General features: G+C 41.3%; 1 protein-coding gene across 1 annotated transcript in view; it reads right to left on the minus strand.

Annotated features, from left to right (window-relative positions):
- Positions 1-18808, minus strand: part of tmem108 (transmembrane protein 108) — a 40603-nt gene that overhangs the window by 13153 nt on the left and 8642 nt on the right. The window contains exon 2 of the mRNA XM_034146363.1: positions 2927-3010. Coding sequence (XP_034002254.1) covers positions 2927-2966 — 40 coding nt within the window. The 5' untranslated portion in view covers positions 2967-3010. The remainder of the gene's footprint in view (positions 1-2926; positions 3011-18808) is intronic.

The raw sequence follows: 18808 nt of genomic DNA on the forward strand, positions 1-18808 counted from the left end.
CTATACAAGTACTACATTTGTGTAGGCTACAGATGACATAACTACTAGCCCAACTGTTAACAATACAGACACAACGTTTGTAGCTAACAGTAATAATACTTTAACTACTACTGTAAGGCGGAGTGCTAACTTTCGTATCACTATACTTTCATGACTATCTCTACCTCTACTACTTCAACCATTGACTAGCTTCACAACCCAAGCACAGATTATTTTGGGATTCTTCCTATTGTAGAGGCGATTACACATCCTGGGCGTTTAAATACAGGTTCATCTTTACAGTAGCACAAACAGACACATTCCTATGGTTTGCTCTTGGGTGTCTTTATCTGCCATTTTGGGCTGAGTGTCTGTCCCGTGGGGGGAAACAGACAGATACGGTACATCCTGTGGCCCGCTGGAACCATCGTGACGGAGGCCTGGATGGGTGGAGTAGTGGAGAGGCGGAGTGGGGAGAGCTCTACAGATGTGAGGCCTGAGATAAGAGGGAAAGGCTTTCGTAACAGGATAATGGCTTCCTGTTTGAATGCTCCACAAATTGTTTGTCGGGTTACAGCAGCTTTGAACAGTGACGCGTTTATCGGAGAATCAGACGGAAGGGGAATGCGAAAACAAGAACAACAAAGACTTCTTGTGCTGTTTACTGGGATAATGATTTAGCTACTGTGAAAGCAGCAAATAATCTAACAGGAAGGAGAAATGTTAAACAGGAAGTTGTCTGGAATTTGAAGAGAACACCAAATTGCAGATACGCAGTTTAACACCAAGTCACAGACACTGTCAATGTTTTCCAATTACCAAGAATTTCAACATTGTTACTGTTATTGCGGCTTGAAGAAACCACATACTGTAGCAGACTTTAATCATACAAAACAAGCCAAAGTCAGATTTGGAGGGTTACTCAAGCCCTGTGTGCTCATTTACACTTCATACCAATTTGTCTTTCAAGAAGCTGCCTTCAAAACACCATTTGCAAGCAATTACCTTGCTTCTCAGACTTTGTGCCAGAAAAAAACCTAATTTGCAAGAAACAAGTAAGTTATCTCAATTGTGTTAGGTTTATTATCTCATCAGAACAAGCTTGCAAAGGTCTATAGGGAGCGCAGAAGAATAAAATACAACACAGAGGTAACCAGAGGAAAAGTATTTTTGCTCTCTCTGACACCTGTCATGATGAGGGATCATTCATCTTAGTTCTCTTCTATCTGCAGAATCCATTCGCTTGCTCGCAGCCTAAGGATGTTAAGGCACATCTGTCTCCTGCAGATGGCTGGTAAAGACTGAGAACTAGGAAATGTCTCTGTATAGCTAAGAGGGCCTTTCAGTTCTGCACACTGTAAAGAGGCAACCCTGATGAAAGTGTAATGTGCCCAAGGAAACTCAGGCCTCAGCTGGATCTCCGACTGTAAAAGAGATGCTTTCAGAGATCGGATCGACCTGGACAAAACCAGAAATATGGTCTTAATATAAAAATATACAAAGCAAGTCCACAGTCATGATTCAGACTTCCCTTTTTTAGATTGAGCCGCTTCAATGTGACCTCGCTCCACCTCTGCTACAGCTTAAGGCACTTCCATCACAGCAGTCCAGTCCGAGTTTATCACTTGTGTGAGATTAAGGCAGATTTGTCAGAGACAGACTTTGGCTCCGCTGGCCTGAGGTGGAGCTCGGGGTTGCATACCATATCATCAGCCTGGTTAGCTAACCGTCCGGGAGCATGGTGGGTCCCAGTCTGACCTTCATGCTTCATATTCATGTGACATTCTGCGCTGGTGGCTTGCCAGAGCTGTGAACACAGCCTTGATCCTGTCTTCTGAATTTAAAGCAGCACAGACTACAACTTTAACAAGAACTAAGGGGATACATGAAGAAATGTATGAACAGTATCTCATATCAAGATATTAGGTTCCCTCAAGGCATTTTCAGGGCCTCCAGCAATAAGGGAACTTTTTTCATCCACCACCAAGAGAGAGCAACAAGACTTCTGGTTACAAAAAGCATATTTAAAGGATCAAAGTTTGGGATAAGCGCTCATTTGCTTACTTGTTGTGGATCATTCTGGATCAGATGGCTAGTATTTCCTAACCCTCACACAGACAGCTGTGCAACTGTACAACAAACTTTATCATCCATCCCATATATTGTGAACAAAAGAAAACACCATGCAATACCAACAAGACCTTGGGTCTGAGGGCTCTTAAAATGGCACTGACCTGCAATGTGTTTCACCTATGTGTTTTTGTGGCCCTTCTTTTATGGACCTGTAGACCTGTCTATTATTATAGTTTTTTTAGTAACACTTTCCTACGGAGCCAATGTCTAATATGTATAGCCTAGTAATGTATTGAATAATCCATTATAATCTGTTAATAACACTATATAATCATAGTTAAAATCTACTTAAAGCAAACCAATTAATGTGATTCATAACCAGCTTGTAATGTATTATATCTGCCTATACATCAGAACTTTAATTTGTAGCACCTTACATGTATGATCTCCTAGAGTTACTTATACACTTATAATGTTTCCCAAATATGATCATTATCATACAGCTATGATCCTTGCAAAACCAGCAATTAAGTATTTATAATAATTGACCTTATACATCATTATAAGAGGCTTTATAATGTGTTAAGGTTAAACCTTATAAATATTTATGAGTGCTTTGAACTTTATCTATACAGTGGTATTAAAGGGCAATAACACTTAAAAAAGTGTCTTTACATAGCGTGTAAAACGTGTGTTTACATTGTGTGTGTGTTTTCTATGCTGCTCTAATCGTATTTGTAACATAGTAGCAGGACTTTCCCAGACATGTTCTCTTTAGACTTTGCATATATAATGCATACTGGCATTCTGGGTCTCTGGTTGCAAACCCAGGACACTCTGCCGATGCCCTGGTCCCACCCTGGGGTCTACTCACTCAGCAGCTGGCGGCGCAGGACCTGCAGGCTTGTCTTCATGGTATCATGTGATCCAGTTCCTCCTCCACAGTGCTCATGGTTCTCTAGTAAAGAGAGAGAGAGAACGACAGATACGGTGAAACTCAACTCTGGTATCAAAATCACATTGAAGTTTTGATATACTGTGATTGTATGTGAGCAGATTTAAATAGAGGAGACACTGAAAAGAAAGAAGGGATTGCAGTTAAGATAAGGCTTAACCTTGAAAGTTTAATCCTTGTAATGACTACCATAAAACAGTAACACATCTCAGAGTGGATAATATGAATTACAACCAAAACTTTGACAACAAAAGACCAAGAAGGAGAGCCTCAACTGCTAGTTTTCAAATCAGCGTTGTCATCCTGCAGGCTGTGTTGCCCAGTAAAACCAATTACGTCGCATTAAACATTGACCAGTAAGCCTGGTTCTGAGGACAGCCACTGGCTGTTTGTCAGCCCGACAAATACCCAAGGGTGCTCTTTAGGAGAATGACTCACTGATGGCCTTCTGTTAAATGAAAGAAAACACACACACATCTCCTTTCACCCCCAGAGATTTTAGTGTGTGCGAGTTCGCGTCCCTTTGTGGGAAGTGCCCTTGTGCAACACGGTGCCCACACCAAGCTCTCTCACAATCAACATAAACAGACACATGTTTCTAAAGAAGTCTATTCGAACACACACACCTAGCACCCTTCACCCTACCTGCGTGAATAATCTCTTACATGTGAAATTGGATTTGCACCCCCCCAGGAGGAGAGGTCTGGTATCAGGCAACCTGTGATTCTGTGGGAGACGTGTTAGATGAGAGGGACAGGCAACACAAAGCACAGGGCAGTAGGGTGCTGATCCTTTCATAAGGCTTTATTTTGTCATAAATGCAGCCCCGTTCAGGAGACTGAAGAGGCAACACACCACATCTGAGTCATTTTGTCGCCATTGTGGCAACCTTTCAGTGCTTGTATTGGGCTATAAATCTGAACTATGCAACCACGGACTATTTTGAAATTGTTGAATTGAATACGGTTGGAGGACACATGCCCGAGCAGGAAAAATAACATGTTGAGTAACATTTCATTTCATTTCAAACCTTTATTTATCCAGGTTGTATCCCATTGAGATCATTGACCTCTTTTTCAAGGGAGACCTGCTCAAGTAGGTTCCACATGAAACATTAAAAACATAAACAGAACAACAAAAGGACATCATACATTAGCATTACAGGGATTACAATTTACATAACTATCCACATGCACAGGTACCAACAGCTTCCGATTGAGTAGCATCCAACCGAGCTTTAAAAACATTGGGTGGCACCAGATTGCTCAGTTTCCATTTTAATTGCAGACTATTCCAGGACAGTGGAGCTGCGCATCTAAATGCTATCTTCCCTAAGACAGTGCTAGCAGTTGGCACATTTAATAAAACCACAGCATGCGATCTCAGGCAGTAGCCACTTACAATTCGCCGTGAGATCAGGGAGCAGATGTAGGATGGAAGTTTCCCTAACATGGCTTTATATATAAAAATAAAGCCATATCAACATAGATGATATTAAACATAACACAAATATTTACCTACAATAGTCACAATGTATGACCGCTACAGCGACTATCTATCTATTTATCTATCCATGTTAGCAATAGCTTACTTCTGGGAATGGCAGAATGCAAAAATCACAAGAAACAATGTATTATATTACATGTTTGAAAATAATTTATCTATTTTTCCTTCTAACTCCACTTTCCATTTACAACAGATCAAATAAATGAAAACAATAATGTAAATATCTTTTACTAAATTAGTTGTCAAGGCAGTCCTTAATTTCCTGCTCTTAAGTCACAGCTTAGACTATAATGGCGAAGGATAAGACGCATACAAGTAAGACTAATGAATGAATACAGTAGTAGCAAGAGAACATTTGTTTTTCCCAGCTTCTGAATAAATGCCACCTATCCCAAAACCATCTCGTGTCCACTGTAAACACACCATAACGCTGCAGTCATAGTAAGCCCTTTTGCCGCTTTACTCCTATCTTCTGCTTTATTTTTTTTAGCATCATGTTCCTGGCCTAATGAGCTCAATGGCAGGGTGCGAAGAGAGCAGCTGAGCCTTTCCACGGTGATTACACCTCATCAGCGCTGTCAGGCCAGCTCAGCCACATTGACATGCTCTTTAAATTGCAAGGCACAAGGGAAGGGTGGGAAGAGGAGAGATAGTGGCAGGGAGAGTCTGATTTATACTTGTTATCACAGAGCAGAACAAGGTTTTTGTTTGGAAAGGAGGATAAGCATGGACAAAACACAGCTGTTCAAGAAGCTGTATTGTAGTTGCATGCACATGTGCAGGTAAAAGATAATTTGAGAAGACATCTAGGGTCACGGCACAGACAAAACCCCCGAAAGTAGGGTCACTGGCAGCAGCGGAAAGTGTTTTAATGCAATGCTTAACACTATCCCACCAACGCAGAAACTCCATTCAATTCTAGTACCTCTGACTTGTTTAAAGATGGGAAACTGGTGAGGGATCATGTCCTTGTTAATGCACAAGGGATTCCCTACTGGATGGAGACCATGCATTTAGGCAGACATTACAAAATGCAGCCCTCTTATTCATGTTTAAGAGAGCTCTGTGTGGCTTGGAATAAAAACACAGAGTTGTGTGCCAAAATACATTAGGAGTTGCTCAACATCATACTTTTAACAACCTCCCTGATAGTCTTCTAACCTTAGTTATAAAAGACAAATCAAACTAGACTACCAGGATCACATTTTATTGTCTTGCCAATACCTGCAAATACTTTATATCACAAATGCCTGACCTAGGAGGCATGAATGGGTGGATGCATGTGTACGTGTTTGCAGCCAGGCCCGTACCCAGGATTTCGTAAATACCGAGGTCCAAAACATGCTAGGGGAGCTCGGGGGCAGGCCCCCCCAATTTTCATGATCTAGATATCTGTTTTTAAGTCCTGTAGGGGGGCACAAATTGGATGATATATTAATTTCAAACCATGTCATGAGAATCAGTGGATTGTTACCAATAATGATCCACATTATAATCTGGAGGTGCAGAAGAGGCTAAAATGCTCACAAAACATTGGAAAAGTAATCTCTCTGTCTTCTTTCTGTTCATTACTCTCTCTGTCCTTTACTCATCCCTCATTGTTAAATGTATGCTCCTCCTCACTTGTCGCTCCTGCCAGTGTATTACAAATAATTCAGTAATATAGTTCATTTTACTTTGCAGATAGATAGATGGGGTTATTAAGCCTACATAGTTTGTGTTGAACAGCACATGAACATAATGTAAATACAACCCTGGGCTCAGAAGGCTGTCCCTGCAGTCCCTCTCTGACTTCCATCACTTTCTCTCTTTCTCTCTGCCTGTCCTGTATCTCCCTTACCAAAGCTGAGCTTGGACTGATAGTCTTTTAATTATATCTGTGTCAGTGAAAAAAGAAAACAATGCAATGTTATCTCCTCAACCTTTTACTCAAATTATAATGAAAGAAAAGCATTGCAAGTTTTGTTAAAAGGTCTGATATTGGATGAATGAAATTAATGTTAGCTCTCTAGCTATTTTATTCATGCAATTTAAATCAAAGTATAGCCTATAGCTCCAATATAAGTTATTGTGCATGTTATCATACGTCCACTGACAAACGTAGTGTGTTCACACAGGATCTGCTGGTTAGGGTTAGTAAGGTTAATCCTGGTGTCAATAGGGAAGATCTGCACGGTTCTCTACAGCCCATGTTCAGCAGAACAGGTGGTGCAGCTGCCTGGTTTTGCACCCCCACTATAACTTTGTCCAGGGTGGTCGTACTACCACCAAAATCACACTGGTGTTTGTTGTTCACGTGTAGTTTGTGCACACAAAAGCATTTTAATCTGGGCTCAGCAGGTGAGAAACTAAAGGGGGGCTTCCACATGTGGCAGACCAGGTGTTGGTGCAGCCGGATTTGGAACCCCCACTATAACTTTGTCCAAGATAGTCGTACTGTCACCAAAATCACACTGGTGTTTGGCGTTTGTGGTACAAGTCCGGACTGTGGCTGTTTGTTGATAAATGAATGTCGTCTTCTTCTGTTTGCTTTAATGTAGGCTACTTAGTTGTGCAGCGCCCCCACTGCCAGTAAATGGAAGTACTACAAAGAACCCTGTTAATTATGTGCAGTTATTTTGCGAGTTTTATTATATACACCTCGAAGAAATTACCGAGGTCCGGACCTCGGTGACCTCAATGGTGGGTACTGCCATGGGTGCAGCTATTGCCATTTATGCTTGTTTTAATGCTGTGCTGTTGAATATGATAACCTGTTAAACCCTCTCTTCCTACAACCCACCAAAAAGCTACATTGAAAATTATAAAACTATTATCATTTTATTGCATACAAAATACACCAGCATTAACAATAATTGGTCATGTGCAGGAATGTATCACAGCTCCTCTTCTGGTGTACATCGACAGCTTAGCACTGTACTCATAGCAGCTTAGCTTCCTACTGGTTGCATGGCAACTGACATCCACACACGACGACAGCTATCACCATGGCAACCCTAATAGTACATTATATTCAAATTCATTCACAAGGACATGTTGGGGCTCGCACTGAGTTGGGAAAAAAAGAAAAAAAAAGGGGGGTCATTGACTGAAATTCCCACTCACCATTGGCACAGCGAGGAATCTGGTAACAATATGCTTTTCTCTGGGACTCTGTACAGGCTTTGTGATTGCGGTCCTCCTGACTGGACCTGGTCCCAAAAAGGTCCCGGACTGCAGCTCTGAATAGAGTGTCTGCAGGGGCCGCAGACTAGAGGCCAAAGCCAAGATCACCCCAGACGTCACGATGAAATAAGCCTGTCACTCCGGCTCGCTGTGGCCCCAAGCCGCAGGGATAACAATGTTTTTAATTTTGGACTTCCCTCTATTCTGCGGTTATGTATAGGAGCCGTGGCAACAGGCTGGCTGTTTGCCCACTGAGGCTGCAGCCTGAGAGCTTTTCCATAACGAGAACGGCGAAGGAGGAGGAGGGAGGGGAAGTGTGGGATGCGACAACGACGGTGTGAACTACAGTGTTGTGCTCTCACGCAGGCAACTGATAACTGGACCTCCAATCACAACCGTTTCAACTGATGCTTTTCTTCCAACAGTTTTGATGCCACGCTCTCACGCTTCATTTTATCTCTTTGTTATATACTGGAAGGAGCTTCTGTCTGAGAGCGGAGGCACTGATTCAAAAGAGGGGAAGTGTGAAGCAGAGACTTGCAGCAAAATACAGTGATGTATAAAGACTCTTTCAACATTTACAGCAGACTTACAGTAGGATCATATTAAAATCTGAAACATCAATGCTGAATTTATTGAATCAAAGCCCAGGCTTGATGTGATCTCAGCCCCATTGAAGTTAAACCAACTTCCTTCTTCCCTGCCCTTCCACATCTACTCAGGGGACACGCTCACACAGTGGGCCCTTTTTTCTCTTGATTTACCCTTTGATGGAAATCAGCCCCTGATAGCCATTTTTCCTGTTCTGTCCATGCAGTAAAGCTTTAACTCTGGAGAGTGTTTATTCCATCTTCCGACCTTGCAAAACAACCAACTGCTTGGCCCCAATGATGTGAGACTGTGGCTTATTGTGTAACAGGGAAGCTGATTACTGATTATAGCTGTGAACAATTCTGTTATGAAACCATTTTCTTCAGTGGGTGGGTTTAAAACCACTGCAAGTGACTCATGAGACACTCTGGGGCTTTGATAACTCAATGGTCCAGCCAGGATACACACAACAACTTAATGATTAAGCATATTGATTCCATGCAACAACAGACCTAAATTAAATGCAAGCAGCAAGAACTACAATCGGTTTCCAGGGAGCTTTCTAATCCTTCCATACCTAATGGCAGCCATATTGCTGAGTTACAGTGGTGAGCTGTATGTGTGAGCACTGTCAGTCGTGAACCTGGATGGTAAACCTGGCAGGATGAGTTGCTGGGGCTGTGTCATGGAGGCTGGCAGAAGACATGTTATCAATCAGCGCCCTAACTCTCCGCCAGGCTCTGCCCGCAGAACAGCAACCCACCGGCCATTAAAATAACATTAGGCTCCCAGCATGCCGTTCACTTGGAAGTAGCACATAAGGAAACATATCGCCTTCCCTATCCCAGTCGGTCACTTTACTTAATTATGGTATACAAAGTGGGAAACATGTACAAAACTCTGTTAAACTGTTAATGTAAGTCAGCATATTAGCTTAGAAATAATAGTAATTGTCACTGTTTTATAAATGTACGAACCCAAGCTAACTACAGATGGTGTCCTACATGAAAAAGTAGTAGTTGGCAAATAAAGACAGAACAATGTCCGTGAAGAATAACACAGTGAGAAAGATGCAGAGGTTACTGTCAGTCAACCCACAGAAATACCCTCATCTTACATTTATTTGAACAGCATGGAAAGTGTTTGTGTTAACAGACACTATGTAGGTAGGATGGATGAATCACATAATTCTGACTAGTTACGTCAAAATAACAGCCTTTCCCAAACATAAAACCTGAAAGTGATGTCAGAGTAAGTAGTTTAGTGAAACAAAATGTCAATTCAGATCAGATGTTCAATAAAATAACAAGCAGAGATCAGCCATATTTGCATATATTTTCTACAAATACATTTCCAGGTATAAAACTGTTAGCTTCAAACGGAAAAATGCCTCCAGGTTGAATATCAATATCATACAATGTCTCAGGATACTGGCAGCATGCTCATACAGATAGATTTTATGTGCTCAGGGAGCAAGCTGTCAGCTCACATCCATGTCTTGGCAGTAGTCCTGCCTTGTTAACATATTGCATATGGCAGTACTGAAAAAGCAGGACAGTGAAGCATTAAATATGATGCGCTTGTCAATAGTCATTAATGTAGAATCTGTGGAGAACAACACAGGAGTAGAATAAACTTTTCTGAGTGTCACTCACTCGGTTTGCTTATATCCAAGACCATTATCCTCATTGTCATGCATGCCAGAAACACAGAATCTCAGCTTCACTCTTAGATCACTTCCACAATGACCAAAACCTTCTGTAGCTCTGACAACATGAATGAAACTCTAACTTGTTCAGTGGAGAACTCCCACTCAGGAAGAGCAGAGCACCTGTGCTCAGGGGCAACCGAGGAGGAGTAGAACAGCATCGCATTACTCAACACACTAAACCACAGCCAGGACCAATGACTAAAGCAATTCATCAGAGGATTCATGGCCAAAACCCTGTCTGTGGGTGTGTGAACACATGTAAGACACAGACAGAGAGTTAATGGTAGCCAGCTACAATTCCTGCCCATTTCTACCCCTGCAACAGAGTCCATTTACACTTTGATGTAAAGAGTTTTACTGCATGAGGTTCCTGTGCATTTCATAGCTGTTTGGAGCAGGTCAAAGTCAAGTCTCAAGTCCTTTCATCCAACTCAAGTCATTCATATAGTTCAAGTCAAGATCTCTCTAAGTTAAAAAAGTTTGCCTTCAAGTTTAAATTACCAACGGGAGGACTATTTTTCTTTATAAGCTATGCTTTTCTTCTTCTAAGTTTGTTTTCCATTGTCTTTTTCATTAATTGTCTGTATTAATATTTAATTGTATGAGTGGAATTAAAAGAAAAGCCAGGATTACCAGCCGTCAAGTCGGACCTGATTATATGTTCCAATAGGTTTGGTTGGTGGACTACCGTTTTAAAGACTTGAAATTGGCATTCGTGCTGTCGCCATCTTGTTTCTTGTTGTTGCCATCTTGGTTTTTGGGAACCAGAATAGGCACAAGAGGGTAGAGCTATACCACCAATTAACTTCTCAGGGGAAGGAAGGCAAGTCAAGTCTTCAAGGATTTTTTTTTTGTTGATTTAATGTCAAACTGAGTCTTTAGGGAGTAACAAATCAAGTCCTATATTCTCATGTCCTTATTTGGTTTCAACCCCAATCTCACAGGAGTCAAGTCCAAGTCCTCATGTTTTGATCTAAGTCTCAACCATGTCTCAAAACTAAAGTTCAGTTTTTATTGAGTCAGGTACAGTATGTGGTAGGTAAAGCACTCATATTTTTTTTACACTGTCAGAGAAGGTGTCGGACTCAAACATCTTTATTGTGTAACACTAAGCATTATCATTAGATCGAGGGAAGGCCAGACTGTCTGACAGATCCAGCAATGGACTGAATTAGTGGAACAAAGAGTCAGACAGGTAACAGAGTCTGTGACAGACCTGCATCACTGGAAAGACGACACCACAGACTGAGTATCAAGCACTTGGAACGAATGAGGGGTTAGCGTTGTTTGCGGATGCATTTGATTAGCGTTGACCTGACAGGCCAATGGCGCACTGGAAAAAATGTATTGATGATGTTTCAAGAAATCACCCACATAAAAATCCATTACAGAATATAAAAAGGTGTTAACTACCAAAAGCCTTTTTTTCCACATGTAAAGAAAGGGAGTGTGCGATTATAGAGCACTGAAACTAAAACAGTAGAAACAGGTTTAGAGAAAGTGCTTCATCACAGAGTACATCAATATATTGAACATCATGGGTTGACAAGGTGTTAGATGATGTCCAACACTAAATCTGGTTTGATGGATTTCTCCTACCAGACATCCCAAGTGACTGGTATTTGGCTTTTTATTTGTTTTAGACTGTGCACAGACACACACCTGGGGACCTGGATTACCTGCAAACACTCTGCACAAGCTTCCACCTTCTCTCCTGAGAGAGTCTTCAGCCAGGCAGTAAAAGAGCAGACATTGGGATGCAGCTCACCCTCACAATGTCTGAGTCGTAAATGTCCTCCCTTCTCTCTCCGACTCCATCTCTCTGTCCTTACGTGACCCCTGACTGAGTGAGTGACTGGCTGCTACTGTGAATTCATTGGTGATGTAGAGAAACGTGAGACTACAGCGTGTCGTGTCCCGCTACGCCTGTCACGACCGGTAACACAATAAAAAAATAACATCACCGCAAAACAGGTGAAAGGGGCTGATAGTTAACTCACTACACTTCCTGAATGCATAATGACATCGCCCAGACCTATTAGGTTTGGCTGCTTAGTTTAATGGAAATGCATGTTGTTATGCATACCAGCTCTGAAAAGGCATGTTAGCCAAATAATGTCTCTATTAGAAATGATTATAAAGTAGTGTTTTCAGGTCCTAACACACTTCCATGATTATAAATATCTGACCACACTAGAGAGTATCTGACTGACCATCTGTGCCAAATGACATATAAACAGATTTAAATCCAATGGGATAAGTGCTTTCAGCAGCATTTAGTTGATAAGGCAGGATGAATAATGTAAAAAAAAAACGATCTCTAACAAGATTTCTGCTCAGCAGGTTTGAGAATAAATGAATAATAAGGCTGCAATAAAATATGTTTACAAAAAGACTAAATTAACCTTTCTTTGCCCTTTTTCTCTCTGCCTGTTTTTCTTTCATATCCACATCACTGAAGGAAAAACATTTGATCAAAGCCTCATCTTTGGCTTCTGTTTTGCAGCCAGACCCTTACATCTCAGGGTGCGGCTGGAAACCATCAGGCCGACAAACAGATTGACATGTAAAGTCTGTCTCTGTAGCTTGGCCCACATTGATTATCAATCCAGAGCCACTCAATGAGGCCACAGTAACCGATAACAAGCACATAATCCTCCATGTAATGGCTGTCAACGATATAAATTTACACCAGGAAGACCTTTGATGAAGTATTTGACCTCATCCATCAAACATGTTATCATTACTAGACAGATACCTCTGAAGTCTCCTTTCTCTAACTTCTGAAGCATTATTTTTCTTTTCAGAAACACTATTTTCAGATACGATTAAGATTTACCGATGTAGTTTTGACTAGAGCTTTTGATTTTACTCCGAATAGACAAACTGGTTTATTGAGTCTGTGCAGGGATAACTTTCATTGCTGTCTGCTCTCCAGGCATGGATATTTGGCAGGCTGGGGATGATAGACTAACTTTGCATAAGTGCACGGCTGTCAAACTCCCCGAAGTCTGACAACGACAACGGGAAAAGCGGTTACAGCTAAAGTGATCGCAGCGGTTCCAACACAGGGCTTGATGTTGCAAAAAAGCCCTGAGCTGCATACCCTCTCCTCTTCTTCATCTCCCATCTCCCTTTGCTCCCCACTTCTTTAATGTAATGTCATGCTTTCATCCCAATAAGTATCCTCCTCTACCCCTTCTCTCATCTTTGCTTGAATCTTGGTCTTCATGATCAGAGTCCCTTGAACCAAAGGGGCTGTTAAAAGGCTGCCAGGAATAAAAAATATATGAGGAACCAAAATGTTAGCAATAATTTATATCCTTTAATAAAGCTATGTGTATCGACAATTTAAGTGTGCAAAGATAGCGAGCTATGAGCTACCAAATCTACTGTATTGTTTGTACTAACAGGAATTTCCAATACATCACTTTCCTTCCTTCTGTGTTTTTATGGCTAACAACTTTACTGTTGGAAGTTAATGCTACATGAACACTGTATCATACAAACTACACATCACCAAACGGCAGACAAAATGAGCAACTGGCTAGTAAACTGCTAGCTAGCTAAAGCCAGATATGTTCTTATTTGGGTTGCAAGATAAACTGCAAATGAATGCTAATGTTGCTCAGTGTCTAATGTTTTTAAATAGACAAATGTTGGTTAACAAGTTCACCTTAACAAATTTGGATAAGTGATGATGAGTCGATTTTGGTTTTTACATCTGCTGCCTCCAAGCAGCTAAAAACCGACAGCTTAAAAAAGATACTTTCATCTGATGTTTCTCCAGTTTGCATACATTTTAAGCAGTGATCATAACAATAGTGGGCAATTTTGACACCATTTAAGTCTTGATTTCCACTACTTCATTATGCAATTGTCAACTCAAAAAAGCCAATCTATAATGACTTAGGAGTAGGTCTGCCACAGTCCTCGGTGTAACTGACAGTGCATGGTGTTCAAGAGATTACCTATTTAAATTATTTTTTCTTAATTAAAAAGGAAAATCTAATTTTGATCCTTTTCAGGCTGTACTTTCACATTTGAAAAAACTCTAGCTAACAATGATTAGCAGAACTACAGCATATAATATAAGGGTGTCCACTTTACCCTGTGGACCCTTGTTGGCCCCTGAAAAGCCCTGGGAAGCCATTTTGACATCAAACCCAACTCAACAAGTATGTTTTAAATTACTAATAACAAAAAAAGAATGTCTACAACTTTTTGATTAGCAGATGTAAGTGTGTACTGCAGTGGTGGCTCTACATCACATTTCCCATAAAGCCGGGGATGTGGGTGTCCTCCACCTGACAGCCTGTCTGCAGCAGATAAACACATGTCACACCTCACTCTCTGCCAATAAAGGTGATGGCCGACTTGCTGCTAGCCAGACTGCTCTTTAAAATGAGATGACATGGTCTGAGAGTGCCGAAACGGAATGACTCAGCTGCAGGAGCTTTTTTAAAGTGAGTCAAGCAACATATCATTATTTCTCTAAAAAGGTTAAATGACTAATTTTTATTAGGATAAAACCACTTTTAAAAACCCAGATTGGGTAAGAGATTCATCATTGAAACAGTTTGTAAAATCAGGCTGCAACTGTCTTGTGAATTTGAACAGTGCAACTTACATGTAAATGTCTATTTATGATGTAGGATGTATGAGTCATATAGTATACTTCAAAAACAGTTAGCAACATCCATGGGACATCCCATCTCACCGTTCAACCTGTTCCCCGCTGTGATTGGTGAGGCAGAAGGTATTTTTAGCTCCAGATATTCAATAAAAGCAGACACTTCTCTAGAGGTTTTAAATTGAGACAAACAGACAAGCCAACACCACAGCAAAATAGCATGACACAGCAGCAGCACTGCAACGCCAAGGGTGCTGTCAGGCACCATCTATCCTCCACACCCCCAGCGGGCATTACGTTTAACACAAGGCCTCCCTGAACACACCTTACACTCTTATACTGAGCAGGAGAATTGTTACACACAAATCCAGCATTGCTTTATCACATCAACACAGGCTTCGATACACCGAGTGTAAACTTTGAGCCCAGTGAGAGTACAAGCACTATTAGTGCACTGCAGCACGACTGCTGCGACATTAAACTGGGAAGGACCATTTGTCAAAGCGCTCCCCAGCAGAAATCCCCTCTGTGAAGCTGTTTCTGAGGGGAGGAGAAGTCTTAAACCTCATCCACAGGAAACAGTGACTCATACATCGATAAAGGTTAACTTTGCTGCCCTCACTTCCAGACGAACTCTGATAAAATAGGATACAAGCATAGGAAAGAAGTTGCATGTCTTAATGATTCATGACATCTAATGAAATATCATCTATGAACATCAAACAATTTAATTTGCCTTGAGGGTGAGGGATTAAAAATGGAGTGGTGTAAAATGACAAAGCAAGAGGTTGTACTGCCTGGATGTGAACCCAGACATTATTTTCTAGGTTGTACTCTTTGCAAAGTAAGACACTCTGGGTTGCCACAAACATAGAGGGATGTAATACCATAAACAAGCTTAATCCCTTCAAATCAGCATAACAGATTTAACAGGGCGGGACATTGTGCTTATTTCAACATGCTGACTGTTGAGGGCATAAACAAGCTCCGGGGTAGTTGTGTCATAGCAGTTTGATGTCTGACAGGATACAAGTTATCATTATAACTAAAGATACTGCATGTATTAAACTATATCAATAGAAGAGTGGATCGTACCCTGTTGGATAATAGGATAAATCAGAGGGTTTACCAGATTCACTTTGAAATATCTAATATAAATTAGATATTAAGTACAAAAAAGATAATGAGTTTTGATTTCTTTTTTTTCAAACATGTTGAATCCAAGGTCAAGAACACATTTGCTTGAATACTGTATAGTTTAACCTCTTCAGACTTTTCAAAAGATTGCCCATGATTCTCGACTCTTTGGTTGACAGCCTATAAATGGATGCAAACTTTGACAAGTGAACTAAATATATTTTCATGTTCTTTAAAAAGGGAAATTACCCCCAAATATGTTCTTAAATACAATACACTCAGTGTCCTATGCATTCAAGCCTCAAACAGCAAACTAAAGAAACTGTAAAGGAAATAACTTCCATATTGAATCCTTTTGTTCCAGAACAATACTGTAATATGTATTTCAAGAAGTAAGGCCACCCATTGTGACAGTAGGCAGTGGAATTCACCCTTTCCTGTTGAGATACAATCCGAAACTCTTCGTCATACAGTATCTATGAACTAAACAAGAAACTATGTCCGGAGTATGACAGGAAACAAGGCCCTTTGGTGAGGTAGACACAGCAATCCTGTGCTGTTCACAATAGTTTGCAATGCGCAGGAGGAAAATCCTATTGTTTCCACTGTCTCTCTACACTTCCTGTCTTAGTTCACGGGATGAGAACATACTTTATGCAGAAACAGTGAAGCACAAACCTCAGTAGGTCCAGGAAGTTATTCACTCTACACGCACATTCCTAATGTTACCCCTTGACACAGCCTCTTGTCTGGTGACAATGGCAGGAACAGAACAAAAAAAATGGCGCACTAGAGAAGGATGTTTTTGGAGGGAGGGGGGTGTATTGTACCTCATTTCCTTAAACGGTGCTGCAGAGATCGCTCAGAGCCAGCTGGGACGAGTGAACAAGAGAGCAACATCCGTAAAGAACGTCCGAAGTCCAGAGATTTCCCGCCGGGCGATAACCACGTGTCCAGAGACGGAGGGAGAGATGTTGTATTGTATTGTTCTCTTCTCTCCTCCCCCCCCCCCCCCTCCCCTCTTATCCACCTCCCACTATTAGTGAGACGGATTAACTCCAAGAGCAGCAAGTCCTGAGAGTGCGTCTGGCTTGCTGTATGCGGACACACACGCACATCCCATCAATTACGCCTTCTCCATGTGATTCAGGCTGACGGATGAGGCAGAAGCACCCTATAACAACACGACAAGGAAAATTGTCCTGAAACTGGAGAATTTACTCATGGATGAGCTGTCCAGTAGCTCATCTACCAAAAAGAGAAAGAGCCTAATAAGCCAATTACACAACTAAAATGCATGTGGTGTAACACACAACAATGCATGCAAGTGTGTGATTGGCAGACTCCGGAGGTGGCTCAGATTTAGAGTGATGGAGCCTGGAGTCTTCCGTTCGGACAGTCGTGACCTTTCTTCTACAGCCACCACAGGAGAGTGCAATGATTAAAGAAATGGTATTTGGTTTGAGCTGAAAGTGTAGAACTTGATGGAAAGGGAGCAGTGTAATGACTTGAGCCGCTGATCCCTGCGGCTCTGGACTGATGTTTACCTGGAGATGACGGGACATATGGCGGCGTGGGGACCCGACAGGGTTGACATTTTAAAGTGAGACCCCACTGAGACCTGTCAAGTGGGAGTCTCGTTACAGTGGAGGTGGGGAAGAGTTGTGACAGATCACTTGGATTAATATATTGATGCATACAGCACCCTGGGGAGGCATTATTGTTATCCGAAAAGCCGCAAATAAGAGATACTAGTATAGGGAGAATAAGAACAATCTTGTGTTTTTATAAGCTGGAATGACAAGGTTTGAAGCTAAATAGCAATAGTTGTGAAGAAAGAGTTACAAGGTCTTTGAAGTATACACAAGACTAAGAAAGAAAGACTTAATTTTTTTTTTTAGCAATTAGACCTGATTGCAAATATTACATTTGCATTGTAACTTTCTTTGGGTCTTGTGATGTCTATAGAAAAAACATGCACAGTATTAGCTTAGCTTATTATTAGCATGGCTTTGAAAGAGTTTGAAATGTTAGCTTACTGCACCTCTTCAACTGCCCTAAGTGTGGCTGGGTACAATTTGCCAGTGACAGTGCTAACTTGCCATTAAGCAGGTATAATGCCTACGTTTAGCTATCCTAACACTCTACCTAGCAGCGGGTTAGCATTCTATACGTACAAGCTATGCTGATAGTGTGCGGTAAAAAATTATCCGAAATAAAAAATTATTGATTAATATCAAAGGACTGTGCTTCATGTTTACTTTTCTACCACCTTGAAAAACAATCGTAGTTCAAAAGACATTGATTAATCATCAGTCGTTGCCAATGACTGAAACCTTCAATGAGGAACAGCAGTCAATATCTTGTCGAAAAATAATCCTTGTCTGTGAAACTGGGACATGCAGTCGATAATTGCTGTCCTCCTGCAGCAGCGCCGGGCTGAACAGCCGTGAACAAAACAAACCAATTATTCTGAATCAGTTTTGAAATCTTCCTGTGATGTGGCTACATTTAGCAACCTCTCTTTCACAACTCTAACACGGCTGAACGGGAGCATACAAGAGGAATATAAGAGGATTCATGTTGAGTAACTGCTCAATGGGGGTTAATTGCGTTGAGCTTTGGTGTTACATTGAGCAAGTCTGATGCAAGAGGATCAGGATAGACAAACTTTGAAACCTGTGTATATTAAATAACACCAACGCTATAGGTGTGTTGAAGTTTGAAGAGTGAGATGCTCACATAAGGAGCTCTAGCGTGGAATACTTTGAAACATGCAACATCCATCAAAGATCTCTCACAGATCAGAGAAATAATGAAGCAATCAGTGCAAGCACTCAGCACGCTAAGTACTGAAGTTAGCCTGGGACGCTCACCAGCAGCATCTCAGAGTGTGTGTCAGTTTTTAAAATGCATTCCAGGCGAAAAAATTTCTCACCAGCAGACGTTTAATTACCACAGGATGGAGAGCTTTGGTTTGCCCGCGCCATCACTCACGGTTGAATTAATGAATAGGTAAACAGCAGAGGAACAAGCCAGGCTCAGCATGGTGTGGATG

Source organism: Trematomus bernacchii, unplaced genomic scaffold, assembly GCF_902827165.1.
Source record: "Trematomus bernacchii unplaced genomic scaffold, fTreBer1.1, whole genome shotgun sequence".
NCBI classification, from domain to species: Eukaryota; Metazoa; Chordata; class Actinopteri; order Perciformes; family Nototheniidae; genus Trematomus; species Trematomus bernacchii.